At 30.0% G+C, this 27,408-nt stretch overlaps 7 protein-coding genes across 24 annotated transcripts; 4 read left to right on the forward strand and 3 right to left on the reverse strand.

Annotated features, from left to right (window-relative positions):
* The first annotated feature begins 139 nt into the window (after nt 1-139).
* Nucleotides 140-1,914, forward strand: LOC124492536 (uncharacterized). 2 transcript variants are annotated; one of them, XM_075729896.1, is made up of 3 exons: nt 140-238; nt 312-1,131; nt 1,250-1,914. In XM_075729896.1, exons 1-3 carry the CDS (start codon nt 172-174, stop codon nt 1,824-1,826), a joined length of 1,464 nt encoding a protein of 487 aa, XP_075586011.1. In that variant the 5' UTR covers nt 140-171; the 3' UTR covers nt 1,827-1,914. The 2 variants fall into 2 exon arrangements, with proteins under 2 accessions (XP_075586011.1, XP_046911407.2); XM_047055451.2 differs by having other exon boundaries at nt 312-1,114; nt 1,197-1,914.
* Nucleotides 1,831-12,437, reverse strand: LOC124492533 (uncharacterized). Of its 12 annotated transcripts, none has more exons than XM_075729860.1 (10): nt 12,113-12,437; nt 11,745-12,043; nt 6,081-6,245; nt 4,767-5,216; nt 3,851-4,595; nt 3,448-3,556; nt 3,270-3,380; nt 2,766-3,207; nt 2,340-2,705; nt 1,831-2,280 (listed from the first exon to the last, which is right to left on the reverse strand). In XM_075729860.1, the coding sequence occupies exons 1-10, from the start codon at nt 12,267-12,269 to the stop codon at nt 1,897-1,899; spliced, it is 3,228 nt and encodes a 1,075-aa protein (XP_075585975.1). In that variant the 5' UTR covers nt 12,270-12,437; the 3' UTR covers nt 1,831-1,896. The 12 variants fall into 12 exon arrangements, with proteins under 12 accessions (XP_075585975.1, XP_075585976.1, XP_075585952.1 ...); XM_075729861.1 differs by having other exon boundaries at nt 4,767-5,213; nt 12,113-12,269; XM_075729837.1 differs by lacking the exons at nt 11,745-12,043; nt 12,113-12,437 and adding an exon at nt 6,381-8,948 and having other exon boundaries at nt 3,863-4,595; nt 4,767-5,213.
* LOC124492535 (ATP-dependent DNA helicase PIF1) lies at nt 12,372-15,312 on the forward strand. Of its 2 annotated transcripts, none has more exons than XM_075729884.1 (3): nt 12,372-12,420; nt 12,801-13,721; nt 13,791-15,312. In XM_075729884.1, the coding sequence occupies exons 2-3, from the start codon at nt 12,869-12,871 to the stop codon at nt 15,227-15,229; spliced, it is 2,292 nt and encodes a 763-aa protein (XP_075585999.1). In that variant the 5' UTR covers nt 12,372-12,420; nt 12,801-12,868; the 3' UTR covers nt 15,230-15,312. The 2 variants fall into 2 exon arrangements, with proteins under 2 accessions (XP_075585999.1, XP_075586000.1); XM_075729885.1 differs by lacking the exon at nt 12,372-12,420 and having other exon boundaries at nt 12,548-13,004; nt 13,119-13,721.
* Nucleotides 15,249-16,041, reverse strand: mRpL30 (mitochondrial ribosomal protein L30). The gene has a single exon (XM_047055452.2). It carries the CDS (start codon nt 15,973-15,975, stop codon nt 15,292-15,294), a length of 684 nt encoding a protein of 227 aa, XP_046911408.2. The 5' UTR covers nt 15,976-16,041; the 3' UTR covers nt 15,249-15,291.
* Nucleotides 16,042-16,181: 140 nt separating this feature from the next.
* Nucleotides 16,182-17,547, forward strand: LOC124493070 (serpin B6). The gene is made up of 2 exons (XM_047056128.2): nt 16,182-16,607; nt 16,689-17,547. Exons 1-2 carry the CDS (start codon nt 16,204-16,206, stop codon nt 17,545-17,547), a joined length of 1,263 nt encoding a protein of 420 aa, XP_046912084.1. The 5' UTR covers nt 16,182-16,203.
* On the reverse strand, nt 17,270-20,406 carry Dip-B (Dipeptidase B). The gene is made up of 6 exons (XM_047056127.2): nt 20,265-20,406; nt 19,369-19,443; nt 18,605-19,281; nt 17,702-18,532; nt 17,472-17,622; nt 17,270-17,401 (listed from the first exon to the last, which is right to left on the reverse strand). The coding sequence occupies exons 2-5, from the start codon at nt 19,377-19,379 to the stop codon at nt 17,585-17,587; spliced, it is 1,557 nt and encodes a 518-aa protein (XP_046912083.1). The 5' UTR covers nt 19,380-19,443; nt 20,265-20,406; the 3' UTR covers nt 17,270-17,401; nt 17,472-17,584.
* A 1,444-nt stretch (nt 20,407-21,850) lies between these two features.
* On the forward strand, nt 21,851-26,747 carry LOC124491879 (uncharacterized). Of its 5 annotated transcripts, none has more exons than XM_075729921.1 (2): nt 21,851-23,633; nt 24,710-26,747. In XM_075729921.1, the coding sequence occupies exon 2, from the start codon at nt 25,095-25,097 to the stop codon at nt 25,968-25,970; it is 876 nt and encodes a 291-aa protein (XP_075586036.1). In that variant the 5' UTR covers nt 21,851-23,633; nt 24,710-25,094; the 3' UTR covers nt 25,971-26,747. The 5 variants fall into 5 exon arrangements, with proteins under 5 accessions (XP_075586036.1, XP_075586063.1, XP_075586050.1 ...); XM_075729948.1 differs by having other exon boundaries at nt 21,851-23,534; XM_075729935.1 differs by lacking the exon at nt 21,851-23,633 and adding an exon at nt 24,129-24,247.
* Nucleotides 26,748-27,408: the final 661 nt, after the last annotated feature.

Genomic DNA, 27,408 nt, shown 5'->3' on the forward strand with positions numbered 1-27,408 from the left:
AAAAATATCAAATAGTCATCTGGCATAGTATGGCATTATTGGAATTCTTAATTCTGAAATTAATTCTATTCGATTAAATAAATGAAATTATTACTTTTTTTCCCCGTTCCACTATAAAGATTTGGCCAAAATTAATGGATTTTGTTCAGAAATCAGAAAAAAAACCATAGGATGAATTCCTTCCTATTTGTTTTGTTACTTATTGGAATACCGTTATTCATTTACATTTCGAATAAATGTATGTACATTTTATTCAAATTTGAATTTGAATTCATTTGATGTTTTTTTTTTATTCTTAATATCACTCATAGATAACATATTTTTCTGCTGTAGTGAATATAATGAGGATGACGATGACGATGATGATGATGATTATGATCAAGAATCAAATCGTCATCATCATCGTCGTCGTCGACGACGACAACAACAACAACAACAACAACAAAAACGTCGTCGTATTAAATCAAAATCAAGGATGAATAGAACACGTAAACATCGAAGACGTAATGAAGATATTTCAGATGATGATTCACTATCCAGTGTCGATGATTCAAGTTTGAATTTATCGAATAAACGAAATAACGTTGTTGTTAAACGTGAAAGAAAACAATCAACAACAAAAACAACTAAAAGACATGAAAATCGCCATCAAAGCAATAATGTTCGAAATGATAATGAATCAAATGGCCAGAACAAAGATGTTGATGATATGCTTAATGTGGTTAATTCAAAAATTATGGCCAACAATGATAAACAAACATCTTTTGATGAACAACAGCAACGACCACCACCACAACAACAACAACAACAAAAACAATCGATATTTCCAAACAATCAAATGGCTGATGTTCAAAGTAGACCAATCAATATTGGTAGTAGTAAATCACCAACACCAGAACCATCAATGAAGAATCATCGAAGAGATGAAGAATTTTGTGAACATGCTTACATTGTCTATAATCCTCGATTAAATACTATAGCCTTGTCACGTACATTGAATGAATTGGTTCGACCAGATTCAACCATCATCTATAAAGTGGATGAAACATCAAATAATGAAGATAAAATACGTATCAAAAGCCGTAATAATAATGGATCTATAGATGAAAGTAAAGTAAGTGAAAATGATTTGTCCAGTAAATAATCATTGATTGATTGATTGATTTGTTTGTATATTTAAAATTTTTTTTTTTCAGAAAAAAAGTGCAATATCAAAAAGTTTACGATCTGATTATTTCATTGTCAATAGTAATCTTTTGCTTAAAGATTGTCAAAATGATGATGCTGGTGGTGAACATATTAAATCATCATTATCATTAACAATGACTGACAACATCATGCCAGATCAAAAGAAACCGTTGGCAATGGTGGCAACAAAGAATGATGATACTAATGAAACAGTTCATGTCAATGATCAAACAGTTTTTGTTTATTCAACTAAAGTTCCAACAAGTCTTAAGAATCAATGGACAACGACAACGGCCACCATTCCAACGAAATCAATTTCAAGTAAACGATCCATCGTTGCTGAAGAGCGAGCAAAACATGGATATTCATTCGAAAAAAATAGCAAAAATTCTCGATCATCATCTGGTCATGAACGATCATCATCACGTGAAAGCTCTGAAGACAGTGATGGTAATGATGATGATGTGTTGTTTGTAAGACAAAGAAATCGCTACCATCGATCATTATCGCGTAAACTAAAATCTTCAAGAATTGGCCAACAAAAAAGAAAATCGATGAAACATGATCGTCGTCTCAAGTCGACGTACATTAACAAAAAACGTAGAAAATCCAATCGAGAAAAGAGACGAAAACGATAAATAATTTGCGTAAAAAAAAGAAAATTTATTCTTCAATGAATACAGTGAAATTTTTAAAAAAATTAAATTTTCAACTAGTCATCTCTTCTTTAGCGGGACTTTCTTCTTTTGTCGCACTTTTGGTTGATTTTCGTTCATCAATATCATCGTCTAAATGATTATTGCCATTCTGATTTGATTCATTTTGATTATCATTTTTTGATTCAGATTTCAAAGATGAACGACGATCTACAACAGTGGCGGTGGAGGTATTATTATTCTCTTCACTTTTTATACTGACTGGTGAATCTTCTTTTTTCGTCGATGATGATAATTCATTTCCCATTCTACTATCACGTAATGCACTGTATTTTGATATTGGTGTTGAAACCACCGTACCCATTGGACAGACATAATCTGTTAATTCGAAATCGGCACGTTTCTTTCGAAGTGTAAAATGTCCTTTTTTGTATGCCTAAAAAATACAGAATGGTGGTTAATTGAAAAAAAAAATTTGAAAAAAAATTTTCTTACTTTGATTTTTGCACCTGGTATCAATGGCTGATAATTGGGCATTAATTCATATTCGTGTTTTGTTTTGCTCAAATGATCACCAATTAATTGCTTAAATTTCGATGAGATATGTCGACGTAATAATGTTTTGCTCGCAGGTATGCTTAACAATGTAGCAAATAGATCGGCATTGAATGCATTTTCATATAGAATCAATGCACCATGTACACCCGAACCACGTAAATTTGGAGCATATTCCGATAGATCAATACTACGTAACCATTCCATTATACGATGTGAAGACCAAACAGCCACCTCTGTATTGTTCCATTCATTTTGACCAACTTCATCAGCAGCAGCTCTTCGTTTTAGACATTGTCCATTGTACTGGAAAAAAATTAGTCAAAATTGTCAAAGATAATGTGAAGAAAATTTGAAAATAATTACATTGTTCTCTCTTAGAACACGTATAGCTGCACGGATACTGGCAAAATGTAATTGATTCGTAACTTTCAAGTGTAATAAATCTTCAATATTCAGATAATGTAATACACGACCATCAACACGTGCATCAATGAATGATTCTTTGTATTGTGGTAGACCGATATCATCTAGCCATCGTGCTACCCATAAATAATCCAATTTTCCTGCACATTTCAATAGATCATCTTCTTCTTCATTCATTGAAGCCACTGCTAGTCGTAATTTTTTCCGATGTAATGAATTCTTAATGCCCAATTCTTTTTCAACTTCCCATGAAGTTGCACGCATCAGATGTTCACCATTTTTACACCATCGTTTACATTCATTAATATACATTCCTAATCCAATCATGGCAAACCAATCGGCCACTAATGTTGTTCCCCAATTTGAAAATGGTATGTTGACACTAAATATGATGAATTTGGTGAAATTAATTTTATACGTTGAAAAAAGATTTATAATACAAACTTTTGGAATTTTTTCTCCTGGCTAAAACCAAGTCTAGGTCCAGATGTGGCTCTTAATCCACCACGTGAAAATGAATCGGAAATTCCAGCCAATGATGATGTGCTTCGTTTTCTGTTGTTCATAAAGAAAAAAAAACATTTATTAATTTATAAATCAACACAACAACAATGAAAAATACCTAGAGAAAATTCTTCTCAATCCTTTTGGTTTTGAATCATCCAAATTGATACGTGGTGCAATCACTGTGTTGTTGTGTGTGCCAGATGATATCATTTCATCGTCTTGAGCTGAAATTAATATAGTGAATGATAAATGATTAGAAATTGGATATTTTCAAAACAAAACAAAAAAACAAAAATATTCAATTGCAATTCAATGCTTAGGTTAGCGCAAATCAGCCAGTATTAATTAATTGATGATAATAAAGCAAAGATTTCATTGATTACTATTAATGCTATGCAAATGGTGATATTTCATTAGAAGCGTATACAATGAAAAAAAAACAAGGAAAAAAATTCTTTCACCTAATTCTGGCGCACTTGCTGCCCTTCTACTCTTCTTTAACCAACAAAATTTTTTACCAAAATTCACACCAAATCCAGATGATGATTCTTTATTATTTGGATGGCGTGATGATGAAAATGGCGATGGATGTAAAGAAGATTGTTGTAGTTTAAATGGTGTAATCATCGGTGAATTTGGTGTCGAATAAGCCTTATTATTGTTAGCGGCAATCATCATCATTTGTTCTTCATCAATCAATGATTGTGACATTGGATGTATTGTGGTGGATGGATGATGATGATGATTTGGACTATTTTCCATTTCAAATTGTCGTTGAATTTGTTTCATTATTTTTGAATTATGTGGCAGTGTTGAAAATGAATTTTTATTCAATTTATGATCATTTTTATTATTATTATTATTATTGATAACATTTGTATCAAACAACATCATATGTTGACTATCCATCTTCATATCTTCAAATGAAGTTGAACGTCGTAACATTGTTGTTGTTGTTGTCGTTGTTGGTTGTTGTGATTGTTGTTCCACAATATTTTGATTATTATCAAACGATGAAGCATTATGATGATTAGACAATGATGATTGTTGCCGTTGTATTTGTTGTTGGCCATGTTCGGCTATTGTTGTTGTTGTTGTTGGTGGTGATTGTTGATTATTATTTCGATGTGATCTTGGTGGTGCTACCGGTGAGAAACGGCCACCACCACTTGATTCACGGCGAGATGATGGTTCTGAATAAAAATAGTTACTGTTTCGTACAAATGGGCCAAACGTTAATTCATGATAATTTTCTTTGAATTTCTAGATTTAGATAGAAAGAAAAAAAAAGAAAAACCGAAAACAATTTATTACTCAATATAATCTATTTATAGATATCTATATCTATACATCACCACCAGCACCACCATGATCAACATCACCATCACCACAATCATCATCATTCATCATCAAATTGTTTGACGTTGTACTTACATTTTTAATATAATCACTTGCTATAGTTTTACCCCGTAGTAATGCTAGCTCATTACCCGACAATATATAACCAGTGGCACGAACAATTTTTGCCATAGTCAAACGTAATGATGATATTTCAGTATCTTTTTCCAATAATCGTGTCTTTAGCTGTTCGAATTCATTTTCAATTTTTATATTTTGTTCTTTTAAAATTTTTTGTTGACTTTCAAAATGTATTAAATCCAATTTCAATTTATCCACTATTGATAATAGATCACAGTTGGCATTTTCCATTGTTTTTTTCGATATTAATGCTTTTTTAAACAATTCTTCAGTGTTTAACAATTGATTTCTTAATATATTCACCATCGATTCAAGTTGAATGATTTTTTCCATTTTTACATTATTATTATTATTGACATGTTGATGTTGATATTCATCACCATGCTGTTTTCCATGCTGCTGCTGCTGTTGAAACAAATAAAAAGCCATTTATTTAGAAAAGTTGATTTTTTCAATTGGAAAAAACAAAACGAAGAAAAATTGTTCACTAGTAATGGTCGAAAAATTTTCCTGTCTGCCTATCTGTGCATGCAGATAATGATGTTTTGACAAACGGAAAAAAAATAAAAATGAAAATGAAATACTAATCTATTTGAAAAGTACAAATGAAAAATATGCCCCAGTTTTTTTTCTACCAAAAAAAAAAAAAAAAAAAAATCCATCCAATGGATATAAATCACGAATCAAAACGAAGAACATATCCTCGTCATTAACTTTCGTAATTTTTTTGTTGTGTGTGTGATGATCAAGTTATAACATCGAAACCAAGCAATCTATATAGAACGAATTTGATATCCTTTTTTTGTGTGTGGTAATCACACCAAAAAAAAAAAATTGGAAATGATTTTTTTTTATCTTTCTTGTTTCTCAAATTAACGATAAATAAAACGATGATTGCTAATTTGCTATCGATTGATGACGACAACGACGACGGAACACGAATTAATGAATGAAACCGTGTTTGTTTGTGTGCGCAATCAAAATCTTTATCCGATTTTTATTACGAAATAAATAAACAAATAAATGTTATGTTTAATTCGCGTAATGATTAAAATCAATGAAAATGAAGATATTTAAAACGAGTATATATATTGAATGAGGATGGCAAGAAATTGATTTTAAATACACACAAATGATGTTGGTAATAAATTTGTCAACAGTTTTCGTTTGTTTATATTGTAGATTAAATAAGTTTGAATTAAATTTAGAAAAACACACAAACAAACTATTGCACAGGAAATGAAATGAAATAAAAATAAATAAACATACCTGTTGCACATCATCGGATGAAGATATTGATTTATCCATTGAAAAGAATGAATTATTTCCTTTATTTGTAGCCAATGAATCTGGACTTGGATTCATATCGACCAAATATTCAGCGGTTTGATTGTTTGTGGCACTATTTTTACCGCTACCACCATTGTTCATAATCTGGAAACCAAAAACGAAAAAAAATAGAAATTTTCAAATTAATGACCAGAAAAAAAATTAAATTAAATTTCAAAAAAATACGTCAATCTCAAGCACATTATGATTATTTCAGAAAATTTGTTCAAAAAAAATAACCTTTCGAAGGTTTGTTTGGCTTTGATATAAATTGTTTTGAATGGATTGTGATGATGGTGGTGGTGGTGACAATAATGAAGCAAGATTAGGATATGAATGATTCATGGTGTATAAATTATTGTGGTTAGTCATTGATGAATTTGAATTATTATTATTAGACATATAATAATCATTATTATTGTCCCAATAATATTGACCCATATTATTATTATTATTATTATTAATATTGCTGTTTACCGGTGTTGTTGTTGTTGTTGTTGTTATTGGATTCACATGATGTAAATGATGTGAATCACAAAAATATGGATTCAAACATTGATTATAATATGGTGATGATATTGATGAATAGCCACCATCACTATTACCACCAATAGCCATTGTAGTATAATCATTATTACATCCTGGCATATTATTACGGCAACAATTGTTATAATTTCTATGAATTGTTGATGGAGATGATGATGATCGTTGTTGATATTGTTGTTGCGATGGTGGTTGATAAAGATGATATGAATTCGTAAATTTATCCATATGATTAATATAATGATGATGTTGATGATGAGGATTTTGTGTGGCCGTATTCAATGAAAACATTGATCCAGGTATACCGGATAATGATGCCGGTTGTTGATGTTGTTGTTGTGATAAATATGCCAATGATTCTATAGACATGTTATTATAATTACCACCACTACTACCGTGAAAACCAAGATTTTTCGTCACTTCTTCTAATAAATATGGATCAACAGAAGCTCGTTGATGAAATGATGATGATGATGATGGTGATGATTGATAATGAGGTTGATGATAATAATAATGATGAGGTTGGTGTGTTATGGCTGCTTTTAAATTATAATCATCGATTGGTTCACTTAATCTACGAGATAATGTTCGATCTTCATGATATTGATGATGGTGATGATGATGATGATGATTAGGATGATAATGGTGTTTATGAAGTTGTCGTTGAGGATTTTGTTCATGCTGTTGCATCAATGATCTATTAATGGTGGTTACATTGCTTATTGCAGCATTATCAGCATCAACATTCTCTTTATCAGATACAATCATAGTGGCTGTTGCATTCGATAATAATTCATGATCTGAAGAGCCAATGGTTGTGGCAGTTGTTGTCGATGTTGTTGTTGTTGTAGAGTCCGAAAATTCATCTTTACCATCATCATTTGATGTAACTGATTTTTGATGTTTTAACTCGTTTTTGTTGTTGTTGTTTGTTTGATGTCGATGATGGTGGTGGTGGTGATGGTGTCTAGTCGACCTTTTTTTACATTTGCCACCACCTTCATTATTACGGCCAACATGATCATCGTCTTGATGTTGATGATGAGAAGATTTCTTCATGTTTCGACACTCACTCACACACACGTTTTGTCATCCAATTTAGTTCCGGTACAATGTTGTTATCATAATGATTTTGATGCGGCTTTTGTTTTTGTTTTTCATGTCTTGTTTTTTTCTGCCCATCTTTATTGTCATTTAGATTTAATTATCATTTTTTTTCTCTCTCTCCGGAAAAACAAAGAGGTTAGTTGGAGGAAAAGAAGAGAGTTGATTATTTTTCAATTAACAAAAACAAAACAAAAAAAAATTTTGTGAATGCGGATAAGTTAAAATAATCAAGCGAAACGAAAAAAAAACAAAAAACAAACGAAAGAGAAAACAAAATGATGACAAAAAAAAAATTATTGTTAATGACGAATACTAGGTAAAATTGCTGTATTATTGTCGTTTCTTCTTTTTCTTCTTTCTTATTTAAGGTCGAGGATGATTATTGATCATCACTGTATACCACCAGCATCAGCACCACCACCATGAAAAATATCATCATCATCATCATGATGACGATTTCAATACTTCTTCATCATCATTTGGATTTCATTTTTCAATGATCGTCGTCGTCGTCATCATCGTCATCTTCATCATGATGGTGGAAGGACACATGTAAGGATTTTTCGTTTGTTCGTTCTTTGTTTTCTTGATGAAGATATCAAAAACACACACACACACACACACTTAAAACAGCATGCCGTCGTTTATATAACTGTAAATTTTTATTATTTTATCATCGATTGATTGTTGTTGTTGTTACAGCATTTTTTCCCCATTTTAATTGGAAAATCAAAAATAAATTGAGCGATAAATTGTGCATTCTCCAAGGCAGAAACACACACACAAAGACATCCCGTTTCTTCTTGAAAAACATGAATCTTTTTTCTTTTCTTTACTTTTTTTTTGGCATTTAGCAACTAATGTTGATTTATACAAATTTCTTTTTTTCTCCACACGAGGATTAATAATAATGCCAATGCCGTAATTCACACTTTTTTTCTTCTTCTCAATGAGTTTCAATATATATAAAAGCGATGGTGGAAAAAAAAGATGCGGCACCAATCAAATGTTTTTGTATATTAATGGCATACACACAAACACCGGTACATAAACACATACACACACACACACACAGATGCTTTGCAATGTATAAATAATAATAAAAAAAAATTATTCAACATGCGAATACATGTGAAATGAAAATGCAATAGAATCGGATGAATGGCAAAAAAATTTTCTTTTTCTTCTTCTTCTTCTTCTTATCCTCATCATCTCATCATAAATATATTGCTGTTCTCTTCTCAATATTCGTGTATTGTAGAGCTTTATCATGGAAATTTTTCGTTTTCCTCTTTCTTTTTTTTTCGTTCTTCTTCTTCTTCGTCTTAACTTCCAGTTCTTGATTTCAATGATTATTGCTAGTTCAAATGGCTCCAATGGTATTTTGGGTGTTTGTTATTAGTAGTAGCAAAGATACATTTAGCATTTAGTTTTTTCAAAGTAATAAAGAAACTTTGGTGTAGAGAAAACAAAAATGTGCGGGAAATAAGAATTTTCAAACAAACAAAAAAAAAGACAGTCTATCTGTGTGTGTGTGTGATAAAAATACAACTCAAACAACAACAACAACAACAAGTGAATCTTTAAAAAAAAGTCGGACTAAATTTTTTTCTGTTTCACAGTAAACAAAAAAAAAAAAAAAAAAAAAAAAAAAATAAGACGATGATCTCTTGTTTTTTGTTTTTCAAAAAAAAAAACCATAGAATTTCATTCGACAACAACTTAACCTAACCATGAGAGAATGTAACCTCGATTTTATTATGTGAACACCACCACCATCCCAAAAATCAAAATTCAATGTTTATAAATAGATTAAAGACATTTTCGTTGTTGTTGTTGTTGTTGAATATGATCGTGTTAAATTTGTCAAATCATTTTTCATTCATGTTGATGATGATTGTTTTTCTTCTTCACTATGTCACAACATGAATGAATTTTTTTTTTCATATGGACAATTTTGATTAGCAAATAAAAACAGGAATCATTTTCCAATCGATCAACAATAATAATCACATCCACTGAGATACATCAAAAAACAATTTTCAAGTAGACAAATCATGTCATGTCATGTCAAGTCATGTCATTTTGACTTTTCTTCCACTGGTTATTTGAAGATACATTGTATTTTTTTTTTTTTCCAATTCACTCATAGATCAATTTGCTTCAATCATCATTATTGAATCAATAAAAAAAAGTGAATCAAATACTTTTTTTTCTGTATTGTTGCAACAACAACAACAACAACAACAAAATTGTGGTACTTAAAACAACAACAACAACGACGACCGACATTATATAATAATAAACATGAACGAAATAGAGAGAAAAAAAACTGTCAGTTTCGGTTAAACCGTGTCTGTCTGTCTTGTTGTTGTTGTTGTTGTTGATTGGATTCGCTAATTCGTTGTTATTACATAGGTAGTGGACTAAACTAAACTAGGAAAAAAACTACCGTTTTATTTTTTTCAATAAACGAAAAAAAACCAGAAGATTAGATTGTCAAACACAAATATTTATCATTAATAAACACATATACATTGAATGAATGAATGAATGAATGAATGATGATTTGTAGAGGGAAGAAAAAAAATGAAAATTTTTGTCTCGCTAGTTAGTCAGTTAGTTAGTTAGTTAGGTGATGAAAAATGAATGAAAAAAACACACACACACACACTCACCGTAAATTGTAAGCCAATTTTTTTGTTCTGGATATCCAGACATCAAACAAACATCAAATATCTAATAATTTGGTCAGCAGTTAACGACGACAACAACAACAACAATCATCATCATCATCATCACATCACATCACACACAAGATCGGTTATTACGGTTGTCAAATTGTTATTTCAATCATTAACAACAAAATATTGACCATTTCGGTTGTTAAATAATGTTGGTGAATACAGACAGACACACACACACAAATACACAAACAGAAATGAAAATAGAAAAAATCCAGATATTTGGTTGAACAATTTATTTAGTGATGATGAACTGATAAAAATAAAAAAAAATTGTCAAACAAAATTTATTAAAACATCCATGATCTACATTGAACAATTTTTTTTAACAATGATGATTCATGTTGATTGTGAATTATTGACATGTCACACACACACACACACTAAAAAAGGATGAAAATTTTTCTTTTTTACTCTATGAATGAATGAACATAATAAACTTGTTGTGTTGTTCATGTTCATTGCTGGTCGTTGCATCAACAACAACAACAACAACAAAAAATTCATTCATTCGATTAAAAATAAGAAAAAAAAATTTAAAATGAATATCTGAATGTATGAATTATGACGATAAAGATGACGACAACAACAACAACAACATCAAACACATTCATATATAGAAAACAAGCGAATAATAAAAGAGCCTGAACCCACACTTATTACATTCTGTTTTTTTTTCTTCATTGATCATCATCATCACCATTGAATGGCGCTTTAAACCCGAAAAGATCACTAATTTTCTATTATGATGAAAAAAAAATCTTAATTTATGTTGTTCTGGTGTGGTTATTGTGTCTGTCCAATGTCTATGTCCATAAATGATCATTATAACAATGATGATGATGATGAAGATTTGTAAAAATTGTCAGATTCAATGAATGTTATCTACCTACACACACACACTCATTGACTATGTTTAATCAATCGTCAAACATAAACATCTTGAATTTTGGGTTGGGACTTTATTTCATTTCATCATGAATAAATGAAACACACTAAAAGTCAGTAATTTTCATTCATATGTCCATATCATTCGAAAAATTGTTTTTACACCTAACAAAATTATTGTGTTATATCTCAAAATCATTCAATCAATCAATGATCGATTACTGGGGGAAATACACTGATACAAATCTGCCATCTATCATCAGTTACTAAATTTGATATCTTTTTCCCATAATTCGAAATTTGAACAAAAAAAAACACTTACATTTGAAACATCATTTTGATTTTCATCGGCATTTCGACACATCGGTGATGATGACGATGATGATGATGATGATGATGATACTTGTTCATTTGACGATGGTAAGTTATCTCCATCTTTTGAATATTCTTTTAATTCTTGTAATAATCGATTTAATTTATCCTGTTTTCTTTCTAATGTTTTTCTCTGTTGATGACCATTTTGATTGGATGAATCATTTGGATTCATATCGTTGTTGTTGTTGTTGTTATTCACAATTTGATTATTTGTTGTCGAATCGATTAGATTGATTTCAGAATTAGCTAATTAAAAAAAAAACAATCAAAAAAATTAGAATTAATCGATTATATTAACATCTAAATCAAACTTACTTGCAATGATACCATCCATTTTTTGTAATGCAAGATGTAATATTTGTGATGCATTCATTGTATCGCCATTGTTATTGTTCAATAATCGATCATTATCATCATCATCATCACCATTGTTACTGTTATTGTTGTTGCTGCTACAATGATGATTATCCATTTCTTTCGCAATAATAATCCAAAAAAAATGTGGCCAGATTGTTCTTTTTTTTTGCTGATGAAAAAACAAACAAACAAACAAATTTTGAGCAAAATCAATATATAGAAACGAAGATAATCCACTATTACAGGATTATGATGCGATAGATCTGGTAAAATTTGATCGAATGAAAGAAAAAAAAACGTTTTTTTTTTAATAAACCATAATTTATGTATCAAAATGAAACCAACGGCAACCGATAGAGTTGGCAAAAGACAAACCTTGATAATGTTGTTGTTGTTGTGTGATACAATCAGTGAATAGTTTGATACAAAACAACGATGAATCGACAAATTTTTATATATTCATTAGATTAGATGATGAAAATTCAGTTTATCACAAAATGTTTTTTGTTTTTTATTTGTCTGTAATGAAAAACAAAAACTCCCGGAACAATAATGCCAACTTGTTGATTATATTCGAAGATGAAATAATCACGAACAAGAATATAGAATGTTTAATTAGAATACTGTGAAATTTTTTTGGAATTAGATAGCGCGATTGGTACATTGAAACAATAATAAAAAAAAGGCTAAAAAATTGGGGGCCAATCGATACTGATGACCCCACATAAACAATCAACTGGCCACGGCCCACCCATTGACCGCTTGTCAAAATTTTTGCTCAATTTTTATGGCCAACACATCAACGATACGTCGTTTATTTATGGGACTCAATTTAGCTGTCAAATTCATGGTCGGTTGATTTTTTTTTCTCATGTTTTTTTTTCTTTTAATTTGAATTTTTTTGATTTCGTCGTCGCAACAATGAGCGTCGAAATACCGGAAATAAAATGTTCGATAATTATAGAAAATTTATCCACCAATGGATCATTATTGAGTAAATCATCTATAACAAATGGTCGACTAAGTTTATGTCGAAATCATAGTGGTGATTGTGTTTTGCTTGTTTGCAATGATAAACAAACATCGAAAGAATCGAAACGTTTTACAATGGCTAAAAATAAAGGCAATTATCGTCTGAATACTCGATTTGTGAGCGAAGGAAAATGTTCCATTCTACTTATCGATTATAATATCAGGCTTTTCATATCGAATTGTCCATCAAATGATTTATCATTATTTTTAAAAGGATTCTGTTTAAAATGTAGTAATCGTGAATCATTATTCACATCCAAATGTCAACTATTCAACACTAATCCAAATGCAACCGCACTTCGAATGAATAAATCACGTAGTTCGAATATTGAAAAAATAAGTCCATTAACTGGTAATGATTTCATTAAAGCGATATCGTTTCGTGATCGTACGAATTTACAACCACAGCAACAACAACAACAACGATCAAATAGTCAAACATTTGATAGCCGTTTGAAACAAAATCAACAGACGATGAACACCTCACCATTGGCAGCAAAAAATGTAAATTTTCAGAAACGAAAACTTGATACAAGTAAGTCAATAAAGTCATTATAAATAAGTTTGTTTAATTTGGCTTTTTTTTCTTCCATTCTGTTTGTAGTTTTGGAAAAAATTTCCGAATCTAGTCCAAAAACTAAACGCAAAATATTATCATCATTCATTCCATCGCCTATTCGTTCATTGAAAGTGTTGAATGTAAACAATCTTACGGATGATCAATCAAAAGTTGTGAGCGCCGTATTGAATGGACAAAATGTTTTTTTCACTGGTAGTGCTGGTACAGGAAAATCATATCTACTTAAATTCATCATTAGTCGTCTACCACCGAATTCAACTTTTGTTACGGCCAGTACCGGTATTGCTGCATGTCAAATTAATGGTATTACTTTACATTTATTTGCCGGAATTCCAGTCAGCTGGTTAGAAGGTCAACAACAACAACAACAACAGATTGCCAATACACATCGAAAATCGACACCACAAGAGATTGTTTCACGTTTATGTCGAAATGAACTTAAACTACAACGATGGAAAAATTGTAAATGTTTAATCATTGACGAAATATCAATGGTACCTGGAGATTATTTCGAAACACTCGATAATGTTGCACGTATTATAAGAAAGAAAAATTCTCCATTCGGTGGTATTCAATTGGTTGTTTGCGGTGATTTTCTACAATTACCACCAATTTCAAAACGATCTCAAGCAAAAAAGAAACACGCTTTTCAAACTAAAGCTTGGCAAGAAGCTATAAAATATTATTTCGAATTACGAAAAATTCAACGTCAAACCGACGAAACATTCATCAAAATATTACAAATGATACGTGTTGGTAAAATGGATAATTTTGTTCGTGATACCTTGCTAAAAACAGTTCAAAATGATTTACGAAAAAATGATTCGACCATTCCTACACAATTATTTCCCTTACGTCAAGATGTTGATTCAGTGAATCAAAGCCAATTGTTGAAATTAGAATCACAGACACATTTGTTTGTAGCCGAAGATAGTAACGGTGTTTATAGTGAAATACTTGATTCACTTTGTCCAACACCATATCGTCTTGAATTGAAAATTGGTGCACAAGTAATGTTGAATAAAAATATTGATCTAAATCGTGGACTGGTCAATGGAATGACTGGTACGATAATTCGTTTTGAATGTGAATCAAGCAACCTGGGTTCTCAACAACAACAACAACAAAGATTGCTTCCACGAATAAGTTTTGTCAACGGTGTTGAAACAATAATTGGCTATGATAAATGGTCATTTCGTTTGCATGATAATTATTCTGTTTATAGAAGACATTTACCATTACAATTAGCATGGGCATTATCGGTACATAAATCACAAGGTATGACCATTACGAATGGTGTAGAAATTTCGTTGGCTAAAATATTCGAATCTGGTCAAGCATATGTTGCTCTATCACGATCAACATCATTAGACAGAATAAAAATACTCAATTTTAATATCAACAACATAATCGTTGACCGTGATGCATTAGAATTTTATAAACAATTAAAATATGTCATCTAAATGAATATACAAAAAATACTTTTTTTTAAATTAATTTTTTTTATTAAAAAATAATTTTTTTTTCATTTTTTGCTATTATAAAATACATGTTGATGTTGATAATAATTTTTCATTTTTTGATCATATTCTTCAATTCTATTTCCATCTTTAGTATCGATTTCATGATTCGGCAATGAATAACCAATCAGGCCGGATGACCATTTTAGATATTCACGTAAATATTTACCACAAAACATTGGTGGTGGATCACTTCGATCCATTGATTCTTTCGGTATTCGATATGCACGATTGATACGCATCTCTCCGGTTTCTAAATCCACTTTAATTGAACCTAGATCTTCTTCAGTTGGAAGTCCATCAGGAAATTTCAATGGCTTCAAACGAATCAAATGTTTAATCTCCCAAAGCATATTATTATAATGTGGTGTATTCGGTATAATAACCGGTATGTTTTTTTTCAGTTGATGCATTCCCAATCTCCGAAGGATCAATTTATGATTCCAAGGATTGCCATATAATGATTTATATCGCCATACTAAATGAAAAGGTGAAACATCTTCATCATTCAATGGTTTAGCACGAATCTCGTTGATTTCAGCAAATTTTTCTTCTAATTGAGTTTTATTAATACCAAATGGATATCTATACATTTTTGTATCACGTTTTTTGTATTCAAACGGTCCTTTATAAACCGGATTATAAATGTAACGACGAATTTGTCGATGAAATTGTAATATGAAACTCATTTTTACATTCAAATAAAATTAAAAAAAAAATTAATTTAATTTGAATACAAATGAATCACATGTTATTATGGCGACTATTTCCACATTAATTTTGCAATCATGTTTGAAATAGTAAATCAAATTGCTAAAAATTCCAAATTATCAATAACAATTGCTGAGAAATGAATAAAATTTAGTAAATTTTATTGGTGATCAATTTGAAAAAATAAACTTATTATTTGCTCGAAAATGTCTAAATGTATCAATTTTGCATTGGATCTTATGCGTTATCTTTATCGAGAAACATCAAACATTGTATTATCGCCTATATCATTGGAAATAGCGGCATTAAGTATAATTGCCGGTATTAAAGATGTTTCATTTGATGAAATGAGAGATGCCATTTTTGATAATAAAATCAGTTCAAGAAACATTAACGATTTAATCAATTCAATGGGATCGTTGATCCATGAACTTAAATCACAACAAGATGTGGAATTTAAAATGCACAATTTCATCTATGTTTCATCGAAATTCAAATTAATCGATCAATATTTGGACAACGTCATTCGTAATCTGGATACACGTGTCAAACAGGTTAATTTCGATGACCAAAGTCTTGAACTTTATAATATCATCGATGCTGAAGTCAGGTAATTTGTATAGAATTATTGAATTTTATTTTTTTTTTTTGTAAATTATGATTTTTTTTCCATCCTTTAATAATCACACAGCGATGCAACAATGGGACGTATCAATAAAGTGATCAAAAATGTACCGACCGTATCAAACATGTTAATCATTAATAGTACAACATTACAAATGAATGAAAATCATCATTCAACATCATTTTCATCGGCAACATCAAGACAAATGAGACAATTATTTAAAAGTTCTTATGAAGGAAAAAGTAATAATACGAATACGAATACAAATAATCCAACCGAATATGATAGCTTTATGGATATCACATTTTCTGTACACAATGGTCTTTTTAAATATTATCATGATAATGAACAAGGTTACACATGTGTAGAATTGTCATATAATGTGAATAAAAATCTAAATCTAATACTATTGCTACCAAAAGAAGGTACAAGTCCAAGAGATATAATGAATCAATTATCACAAAATAAACTTGTATCATTATCAAGATCAATGATGTTGAAACGATTGGAGATAAAAATTCCTGTAATAAAATTAAAAATGAATATCGATTTAGCATATATTTGGCAATTGATTGGTATACAGAAAATTTTCGAACCAGATGATGCAGATTTCAGTACATTGGCCACAAATTATAAAGGACTATGTCTTGAATCAATAATATTTAATTCGGAATTTAATTTAAATGGAAATTTTAAAGAAAAAAGTATGAGCAAAGGAGAAGAAAGAAGCAAAAGTAGTAGTAATAGTAATAGTAAAAGTGGTAATAATATTCGATCATCTACAATAAATAAAAAAAGTTCAACATTATTACCGATTGTATTTAATAGGCCATTTATTTATTTTGTTACCTGTAATGTTAAAGATCAACAACGAAAAGTGATTATATTCGCCGGCGTTGTTAACAATTTGATTGATTCGAATTAAAATTAAAATTGTTATTTTTTTTCCCACCCAATAAAATTTAAAATTCACCAATTAAATAACGAGCTGTTAATGCGGCTATAATAATGATGAAAAAAAAAATTCAAATTATAAAATAACATATCAATCATGTCATTTATGATATATGTCTGCTTACCGATTGGTGCTCCAGTTGGTACACCGGGAAATGATCCTGATGAACCAGCAATATCAATATGAGAAAATGGTATCGGCAGATCGGAATCGATTCCATGTTGATCCAATTTTGAAACCTGAATCAAAAATGCTGCAGGTATTTGATGGCCACGTGGTGTCCGTGATGATGGGGCATTGTTACTTTGAAGTATTTCTTCATACTCTGATTTGCCTTCATTGAATTTGAAATCTTCACGACGAATGGTGGATATTTCGAACAAATCACCAACACGATCACCTGCTTCTTGAATTAATTGTGCTGTTCTTTTTTTTCTTGCCGGACCATTATCAAGAATGATGGAATAATCAAAACCAACAGCCATACAACAATGGCCAGTCAATGTTGCAATAGTGAACATTTCAGGATTCGGAATTTGTTCGGCAATAATTTTCTCTTTATAATAGGTCAATAGATCGACCATAGCCATTCGACCTTCAGCATCAGTATTACCAATACGAATTCGAACACCAGCACGTGAAACAATCAATTCATCGGCAACATAACCATTTGGACCTATACTATTTCTCACCATTGCCATAGCGCCATAGACACGAATTTTTTTCGGTTTCAATTTATTCACTGTTTCAAGAAAACCGGCAACAGCAGCAGCACCACATTTATCACGATGCATACCGGCCATTACACCGCCAGATTTAATATCACATCCACCAGTATCATAAGTGACACCTTTTCCAACCAAAAATAAAGTCTTTTCCGGTGTTTCTTCTGGTTCATATGACAAAAATATCACACGTGCTGCATGACGATCAACACTGGCTCGATTAACGGCAGCTAAATTTTTTTTTTTTTGAAAGAAAATTTACGTTAATGGCATCGCGTAATTATTATTATCAAGTAACTAACCTAGACAGGGAAATTCTTTTTCAATTATTTTCAAATCACTAATAATTTCCACTTTTACTGATGAATTTTCGAATAAAGCTTCAACATATTTAGCCGTGTTTGATGCACTCATTCTTTCTGGATCTGAACCACCAATATCTCTAGCGAAGCCACGACCACATTCAATTGCTTTGGCAAGTTCCATGATTTTTGTTTCACGTTTAACATCACAGAAATTTGTGAAATCAATAAAATCAACTTTAGTTAAATTTTTAAATTCACGATTCTCCAATGGTACATAGAGAATCTGATATACACCAAGCAATATGGCTAAATCATATAATGAATATTGTTCATGAAAACCATTGTTCGATGGCAATATAATCAATGGCATTCGTGCACCAGCTTTCAATGCACGTGATAATCCACGAGTTGCAGCATCCATAAATGTACGTACATCATCGAAATCTCTATCGATAGGTCCAACCGGTGTATAGATCAAACGTTTAAATGAACTATTTGGCAATACAATCATACCGCCTTCAATCTGATATTTAATATCAAATTCTTTTTGTTCATCAATCAATTTTCTATATTGTTCCAATTCTCTGGTGAATGTAAGTTTATCATCATATGATATAATGATCAATGCATCACATTTTTTGTCCGCTGAATTTGGTGCTAAATTTATACCGAATCTTTTTTTGTTTTTTGTTTTTTTTTTGGTTACCAGAATAAATCGAAAATTAAACATAAACGACAACAATAACGAATAAATTACTTACCTATGAGGCATATTGATGATGTCGGTGATGATGATGATGATTAATCAGTGGAAAAAAAAAGAAATTCTTCGTAATCTATGTATATAGTTAGATTAAAAAAAAAAGAGAATTTAAAAAAATGAATAATAAGTGGAATATAAATAAAATTCAGGAATCAAACGGTGTGTTCGATCAATCAATTAATCAACAATCAAATGAAATAACAACGGCAGCAGCAGCAGCAGCACCATATATACACACAAACAGAAAATGAATCAATCAAGAAAAATTATAATTTTACAGTGTTAAAAAAAAAAAAATTTTTATCAATCCAAAATCACAACTATCTAATCACAATTGTATCGTATCATAGTTTTTTTTTCTAATTAAAAAAAAAACGAGAAAAAACACCCACACAACTATCAATTTTTTTTTGTTTCCGAATAAAAAAAAAAAAAACATAGACTTAACGGTGCTATTTGATTATATCGTTATCATATCATCATCATATATATTTGGCAGCAAACAAATAAGCCATAAAAAAAAATCTCCAAAGAAAAGAAAAGAAAAATAGATTTTCAATATTCATTTTATCGAAAATGGATAAAATACCATCACAAAGATTGATTTTATAATCATCATATAGTCGTCAACGACGACGATTAAGATTATCTTATACTAAAAAAAAAAAAAAAAAAACGATGACATGACCATTGAACAATGATCATCATAGGTTAAATTCTATCATCAATCTCATTTGATCTTCTCACATGGTTTATATTTTTCTTTTATCTTTCTTTTGTATGATGATGATGCTCTTCAGATATATAAATGATTTTTGTTTTTCTTTCTTTCTTTTTCTTTTCGAAGCTGATTTCGAAACTGAATTAATGAAAAAAAAAAAATTTCAAACAAACCTGTAAACAACAACAACAACGAGTGAATAGACAAATTGAAAACAATATAAATAAAATTCAATTCAATTTAATTGACCAATTGATTGATTTGATTGTGTTGTATATAAGCATCGGATCAATCATCGATGATGAGAAATCAGCTGAATTAGAATATTTCATGATTTTAATCATAGATGGTGTTATTTGAAAATTTTTCATTTTCATCAATCCAATTCATCATTTAATAATCTTGAAAAAGAAGATATCTCTTTATCAAAAATCATCAAATCACAAGCACTATATATTCTTTTTTTTTGTTGTTTCATCATCATCAATATGTTGATGATAATTATATAACTATACACGATCATGATGATATCAATCATGGTTCATCATCATCTTCATCATCATAATAAAAATAAGATCTGAATGAATTAAGCATTTTTTTTTTGTTTTCGAAATAAAAAAAAACAACAACAACAAATACCAAAATAATAATTATTGGATTTTGAGTTGAAGAAGTAGAAGAAGGAATACACAGAAATTAAATTTAGTTCATCGTCATCATTATCGTCAGAGAGGCACCAACAAATATACAAATCCTTTTTTTTAAACGAAACAATAATAATAATGATGATGATGGTGGTCGTGGTCGTCGTCGTCGTCATCGTCGTCGTCATTTTCGTGGTTTTCTGGTGCCTCTTGGTTTTGGTATTTTTTTTTTTTGGTTTTTATATTTCCAACAACAAACTATTAAATAAATTGGAATTCAGGAAAAAAAATCGACAAATATTTTCTGACATTCTATATAATATGATCCATACATACAAGTATAATAACTCTTTTTCAACTGGTTATATGGATCATTAATCGGATTTTTTTCTTCACCATTTCGTGGTCATCATCATCATGATCATGATGGATAATTAAAACAAAACACGAGCGCCTCTTTGATAGATTTTCTTCAAGACGAAAATATTTTGTTTTTTTTCTGTTCGGTAACCTTTTTTTTTTTTGTTAATTGGTTTCCACACATTTATATACAATGATTCTAAATGGAAAAAAAAAATTTTTTTTTCTCCTTCTGATTAATGATCATTGACATGTTTTAACTAACTGGATATATCTGAAATGAATCGTGGTTGAATTTAAAATTGCCGCCGAAAAAAAAACTGACAAATATTTTTTAGTATATCGAAGTAATCCTGTACAATATACTAAAAAAAAAAATACACAGATGAATGAATAGTGGGCTATAGACATAACAAACAATAAAAATTCAACCAAAAGTCAGCTCAATACAAACAAACAAACAAACAAACAAACAAACACACACACACACAAACAAAATTGTCGTAGTAGTCTTTATTATTGCTGTTGGTTGGTTGATTGGTATTTTACCGAATCGAACCCGAAAAAAAAAATTTCTTGTGTTCGTTGATAGATGGAAAATTTGGGCAACCAAAAAAAAAAAAAAAAAAAAATCATTAAAACCGCGCCACTACCGTAACGTAATATGTCGCAGTCTCAAAAGTGTAAAACAAAGACAGACAGACAGACAGACTGACTGAGAAAAAACCGAGAATACCAGAACCGAAACATTGGAATGATACGATGATGATGATGATGATCCGTGGAGTCTCTCTAAAATTCATAAACAGAAGATTCTTCTATTTTTTTTTTTAGTTTTTTCAGTGGTATAGTTATATGTTGCGTTGGATGTGCGTCTTGTTTTGTCTGAATTTTTTTTTCTTCTTTTCGTTCATCATCATTTTTTTTTTTTTTGATGATCATCGGATTCGGATTCATTCATTCGTCTGGTTTTTTTTATAATGTCTGTCTGTCTGTGTGTGTGTGTGTGTGTGTGTGGTGTGTGTTTCGAGTCGATTGTCGGCTTGTTTTGGTTAGCTCATAATTTCTTCTTTCATTGTCAATTTTCATCAATTCTTTATGCTTTCTGATATATTTTGTCTGTTGTGTGTGTGTGTTTGTGTATGTAGAAAACGAAGATTCCTCCACTATCCATCCATCTCTCGTTTTTTTTTGGGCCTCTATGTTGTCTATGTGCTGTTCTTCATTTCATGGCTCATGTGTGTTGTATATTTCTAAATTTTGAGGTTCTGGCTTATGGCTTTTCTATTTTTTTTTTGGTTTTCTCATCATCAAATATTATGTGATATAATGTGAGGTGATGGTAATGTCTGTCTGTCTTTTCTGTGTATATGTGTGTTTGATTTGGTTTGGTTTTGGTTTTGGATGCGGTTATCACATACACACATCGACATCACATTTGCAACAAAAAAAAAAATTTTTTTTTTTTAAGCATCGAAAATAGTCGTCGTCTCGTCTTCGTCTTGTTTTTTGTTGTTATTGTTGCTGCTGTTGTTGCTGCGTGTATTCCATGGCATACCAACGATATGTATACAAACACACGACATATACACCAAAGAAAAAAAAAACATCCATCCATTCAATAACATTTTTATCATCATCATCATCATCATTATTATTACACTAGCACCGTCAAAAAAATAGACAATCCCCTCTCTCAATGTTTTTTTTATAGACAGCCAACATTGACGATTTATTAATCTGTTTTTTTTTTTGAATATAATTTTCGGGATATTCTTTTTGATTCTTTTTCGGTTTTTTTATTTTTGGTTTTGTTTTCTGGAAATTTTTTTTTGTTCCCCCACTTGTGATGTGTTTGTGTGTCTTTTGTTTGGAATGAAAAATTTTTTACTATTTCGACATAAACACACACACACATTGGATTTTGTTGTTGTTGTTGTTGTTGTTGTTTGTCTGAAAAAAACGTGTCTGTGAATCACACAAAAACAATCAATCGAACCAACGAATTTGAAAAGAATGATGTTTTGGAATTTGATCTAGTTTTCTCTCATCATTTTTTACAATTTAAATTTTTTTTCAGTGTTTTTCTTCATCATCATCATTGAGGTTGTTCTTCAAGTTTTTTTTTTGTTAATTCTCTTAATCACTACCAACCATCAACAAGAACAACAACAACTATCACCACGACCATATTTACCAAATTCAAAGAAGAAAAAAAAACTTGACTTTTTTTTTGTTAATACTCACCTCGACACTAGGATATAATTTTTTTTTTTCAAATATTTTCTTGTCCTTCCACATGTGACACACACACACACACACACACACATGAATGCATGCAGAATACACATCCGTGTCTTTTGTTTGTTTGTTTGTCTTTGATATCATCAAAACGTGAACAAAATTAAAATTCAAAAGAAAAATAATACTGTGGTGTTTGTGTGTGTGTATTTGTTTTTTCTATTTATTTACTTTTTTTTTATTTATTTATATCAAACAAAATCATCATTTCCATTTTTTTTTTACCATCTACAGTCTGTGAGTATCTTTATTTTTTAAATAAAATTATAATAAAACAAGAATTTTGTGGTGTGAAAAAAAAGGAATCAAAAGAAATTCAAATGAAATCAAATACAATGATATTTTTTTTTCATCATCATTTCGAAAAAAAGAAGCTGAAAAAAATGATGATAAATTTACATAATAATGATTGGTGCTGGTGATGAACAACAAAAAAAAAATGACGTTTGAATTCATAATCATAATCATCATCATTTTTTTGTTGTTCTTTTCTTTCTTTCAATCTACATGAAATTCTTGAGAATTTTTTTTGAATTTGTGAATTATTGATTAGAATTTTTGTGATTGACAAGATTTTATTTACTAATACCACTACTACTACTACTACTGCTACTATTACTACTGAGACTTTGACACAATTGTTCTTTTTTTTTACAAAAATCATCATCATCATCATTTGATGACCACCACCACCACACACGTGACCACAATATGTGTATTTTTAGAATTATGTAAAATAGTACATCATCATCTTTTGATTTGATTTGATTGATTGAAATGAAAATAATGAAGAAACACACACACACACACACCACTGTAAATACAATTGTTGAAAATATAAAACAAGAAAAGTAAAGTGAATATTATGTTTGAAAAAAAAAATACGAAATACGAAAAGGCGTCAATCATTTTCAAGTGAATAATGATGATGATAATAAGGCAATTGTACACTACAACAACAACAACAACAACTACCGGCTACTTTTTACTGAGTGAGTTAGAGAGAGAGAGAAAGAAATAATCAAAAAAAAAAAAAAAAAAAAATGAAAAAGAGAAAATGTACAAAATTTTATAAATTCAATGAAATGAGAATAAATATTTCATTTCATTTTTTGTGTCCATTCGATTATTGATAGACATTCGATGTTCATCATTTGTTTGTTTGTTTGTTTCAGTTGTTGTTGTTGTTGTGGTTGTTAATGTGGTTAGTCTGTGTGTGTGTGTGGGAGAGAAAATATTTTAAAAATTTAATTTTCCCAAAATTTCATCTAATCATTTCTTCTTCTTCTTTTTTTTTAATTTTCTTACAACAGATTTTGTAAAACGATTGATTTACCGTTAAAAAAATCCACTAAAAGGCCTTTTTTTTTGGTTGGAATTTGGAATAATTGATCAATCATCGAATGAATGATCAAATTGCTGCTGCTGCATATCTGTGATTGAGAGAATTTCACTTTTACAATTAATTCAAATGAAACTTAACCAATCCATACAGAACAACAGCGATAAACGGAAAAAAATTTGAATTTTTAAAAAAAAAATGTTCCTAGAACAAAATTTCTCTCCGTCACATAATTGATTTTTTTTTATTAAATTTTTTAAATATCAATCGAGCCCAGAGAAACAAACAGAAGCCTACTCTCCCACCCCCCAAAAAAACACCCAATTTAATGACCTCCCTAATGAGGACGGACGGCGATGTCCTTTAATAATTTTGGTCATCAATGCAGCAACAACAACAACAACAATAGGAAGAATGGAATTAATAACAGTAAAAACAACAACAACAACAACAACGGCAGCAGCAGCAGCAACAATTGTAAAAATGCACATGTCACCAATTATCATGATAATTTTAAAAACCATAATAACAACAACAACAACAACCATCATAATCATCATTCGAAGGATTTTAATAATGAATCTTCATCATCATCATCATCATCCTCGACTATTAATTCATCATCAGCATCTCATAAAAATCATTACCATCGTTATAATTATAATCCATTGGCTTCATCCGCTTGTAATATTGCCGCTAATAACACAGCCACAGCAACCACCACCACCACCACCAAGAATCGATCATCATCATATTATGAAGATGATGAATTACGTCGAATGTATATACGACCACCACCTAATAGACATGCTTATGAAGCAATTTTTGCAGATAATAATAATCAATCAAATAATAAAATTGATTATCGATCATCATCATCATCATCTAGAATGGCCAAAAATGATAGATTCTCATCATCAAATCATAATTCACCATTTAGTTCCTCACCATTTCAATCATCAACAACTTCCAACAGCAGCAGCAGCAACAATAGCAAAAATAGCCAACAGACAAGCTCAAAATTTTCAATGTTTGGTAATTCTACATCATCCTTATTATCTAATAATTTATCATCAACCACATCAACGACAACATTATTATCATCACCAACATCGCCAACATCACCATCATCATCATCATCATCCTCATCATCATCATCGTCATCATTATCAGCAACAACAACAACCAGATTAAAATGGCCATCATCATTTTTATCACTTAACAAAAGATGACATAATACATTCATGTGTAATTCAAACAATAGCAATGAATATTGTTCCATTTACCATGGCCATTTTTTTCATTAATTCTGTTTATTCGATAGCTATTATTAAATGGAAATTAAAATGAAACACGTAGCCAATTTTTTTTTCGGTAACAAAAAAAAACAAATATTGATTATGATCTCGTTTTTATATATATAAAAAAAAAATTTTCATTCGTTTTATTTTGTTGTTTATGCCATTGGCTATCGTGGTTTCAATTGAATCAAATGAATTTATTCAAAATTGTCCATTGGATTACTATAGTGATGAATAAAATGATTATGATGATGATGATATATGAATGAATTGTGTGTGTGATATTCCAATGTTGAATGGTATCCATAATGAATATTCTGTAAAAAAATAAAATGAAGCGCCAAAGATGATTTTTGTTTTGTTTTTTTTTTCAAAAAAATTACTCCTTAAATAAAACTTATATATATATTCATTTTCCATACGATCATCAATTCTTGTGGTCTTTCCATTTATTCTTTTTTCTTTTTTTCTTTTTGTCTTCGATCCTTGACTTTTTTTTTCTCTCATATTTTTGTGTAAACATCATTTCTCTCTCTCTCTACGTTTTTTTTTTTTGCTCATCATCATCATCATTATCCCCAATGACGCTTTTTATTTGCTCTAATAATTTATATTAATATTTACCAGACACAGACACAGACAAAACACAAATAACAATCCAGACATTTATATAATAATAAAAATTTGTATTTGTATTCTTTTTCCATGAATATGATTGTTTTTTTCTTTTATTATTCATAATCATCATCATCATCATTAATATTGATGATCATGATTTATGAATAATAATATTATGATGATGATGATGATGAAAAAAAAAAACACGCACGCGTGCTCGTTTCGCTTCATTTTTATCAATCATCAACTATTAAGAATTAAGAATCTTTAGAATCTATTGAAAATTCTGCAAAAATGGAGATAAGTGGTGGTGGTGGTGGTGGTGGTGGAAAAAACAAAAACAAAAAATTTTGGCAGGTGAAACTTTTTTATTTTTGTTGTTGAACATGAAATTTCCATCTAATGCATCCCTTATTTCATTTGAATGAAAATGAAGAAGAAGAAGAAGAAGAAAAGGGTTGTGTTTTAAAATTCGGTTCGGGTTCATTAATGTTCGATTTTTTTTGTTTTGTTTTTTCTTTTTTTTCCACTTTTTATTTACTTTTCAATTGGAATTTTTCGTACAAATTCTTGTAGAATTTATTTATTTTTTTTTTGTTTTTTTTTACTATTTTTAGATATTAGATACAAAAAATACACTATATACACACATATGTACGGTATTTTGCACGCGTTTTCGGTTTTTGTTTCATTCATTTCCCACCAGTACCACCACCACCACCACCACCACCACCATCATTTCATTTCATTT

Source organism: Dermatophagoides farinae, chromosome 1, assembly GCF_024713945.1.
Source record: "Dermatophagoides farinae isolate YC_2012a chromosome 1, ASM2471394v1, whole genome shotgun sequence".
NCBI lineage: Eukaryota > Metazoa > Arthropoda > Arachnida > Sarcoptiformes > Pyroglyphidae > Dermatophagoides > Dermatophagoides farinae.

Excerpts from the sequence above, each read along its gene's own strand:
- LOC124492536 (XM_047055451.2), top strand. The coding sequence starts at position 172 with ATGAATTCCTTCCTATTTGTTTTGTTACTTATTGGAATACCGTTATTC. Across the intron at positions 239-311 it reads CATTTACATTTCGAATAAAT|ATAACATATTTTTCTGCTGT; the intron begins GTATGTACATTT and ends TATCACTCATAG. Across the intron at positions 1,115-1,196 it reads GATCTATAGATGAAAGTAAA|AAAAAAAGTGCAATATCAAA; the intron begins GTAAGTGAAAAT and ends TTTTTTTTTCAG.
- LOC124492533 (XM_075729820.1), bottom strand. The coding sequence starts at position 7,742 with ATGAAGAAATCTTCTCATCATCAACATCAAGACGATGATCATGTTGGC. Across the intron at positions 3,208-3,269 it reads CAGGAGAAAAAATTCCAAAA|TGTCAACATACCATTTTCAA; the intron begins GTTTGTATTATA and ends CATCATATTTAG. Across the intron at positions 2,706-2,765 it reads GTGTTCTAAGAGAGAACAAT|TACAATGGACAATGTCTAAA; the intron begins GTAATTATTTTC and ends ATTTTTTTCCAG.
- LOC124492535 (XM_075729884.1), top strand. The coding sequence starts at position 12,869 with ATGACCCCACATAAACAATCAACTGGCCACGGCCCACCCATTGACCGC. Across the intron at positions 13,722-13,790 it reads GAAACGAAAACTTGATACAA|TTTTGGAAAAAATTTCCGAA; the intron begins GTAAGTCAATAA and ends TTCTGTTTGTAG.
- mRpL30 (XM_047055452.2), bottom strand. The coding sequence starts at position 15,975 with ATGAGTTTCATATTACAATTTCATCGACAAATTCGTCGTTACATTTAT.
- LOC124493070 (XM_047056128.2), top strand. The coding sequence starts at position 16,204 with ATGTCTAAATGTATCAATTTTGCATTGGATCTTATGCGTTATCTTTAT. Across the intron at positions 16,608-16,688 it reads ATCATCGATGCTGAAGTCAG|CGATGCAACAATGGGACGTA; the intron begins GTAATTTGTATA and ends ATAATCACACAG.
- Dip-B (XM_047056127.2), bottom strand. Across the intron at positions 18,533-18,604 it reads AAAAGAATTTCCCTGTCTAG|CTGCCGTTAATCGAGCCAGT; the intron begins GTTAGTTACTTG and ends AAAAAAATTTAG. Across the intron at positions 17,623-17,701 it reads ACCAACTGGAGCACCAATCG|CCGCATTAACAGCTCGTTAT; the intron begins GTAAGCAGACAT and ends TCATTATTATAG.
- LOC124491879 (XM_075729921.1), top strand. The coding sequence starts at position 25,095 with ATGTCCTTTAATAATTTTGGTCATCAATGCAGCAACAACAACAACAAC.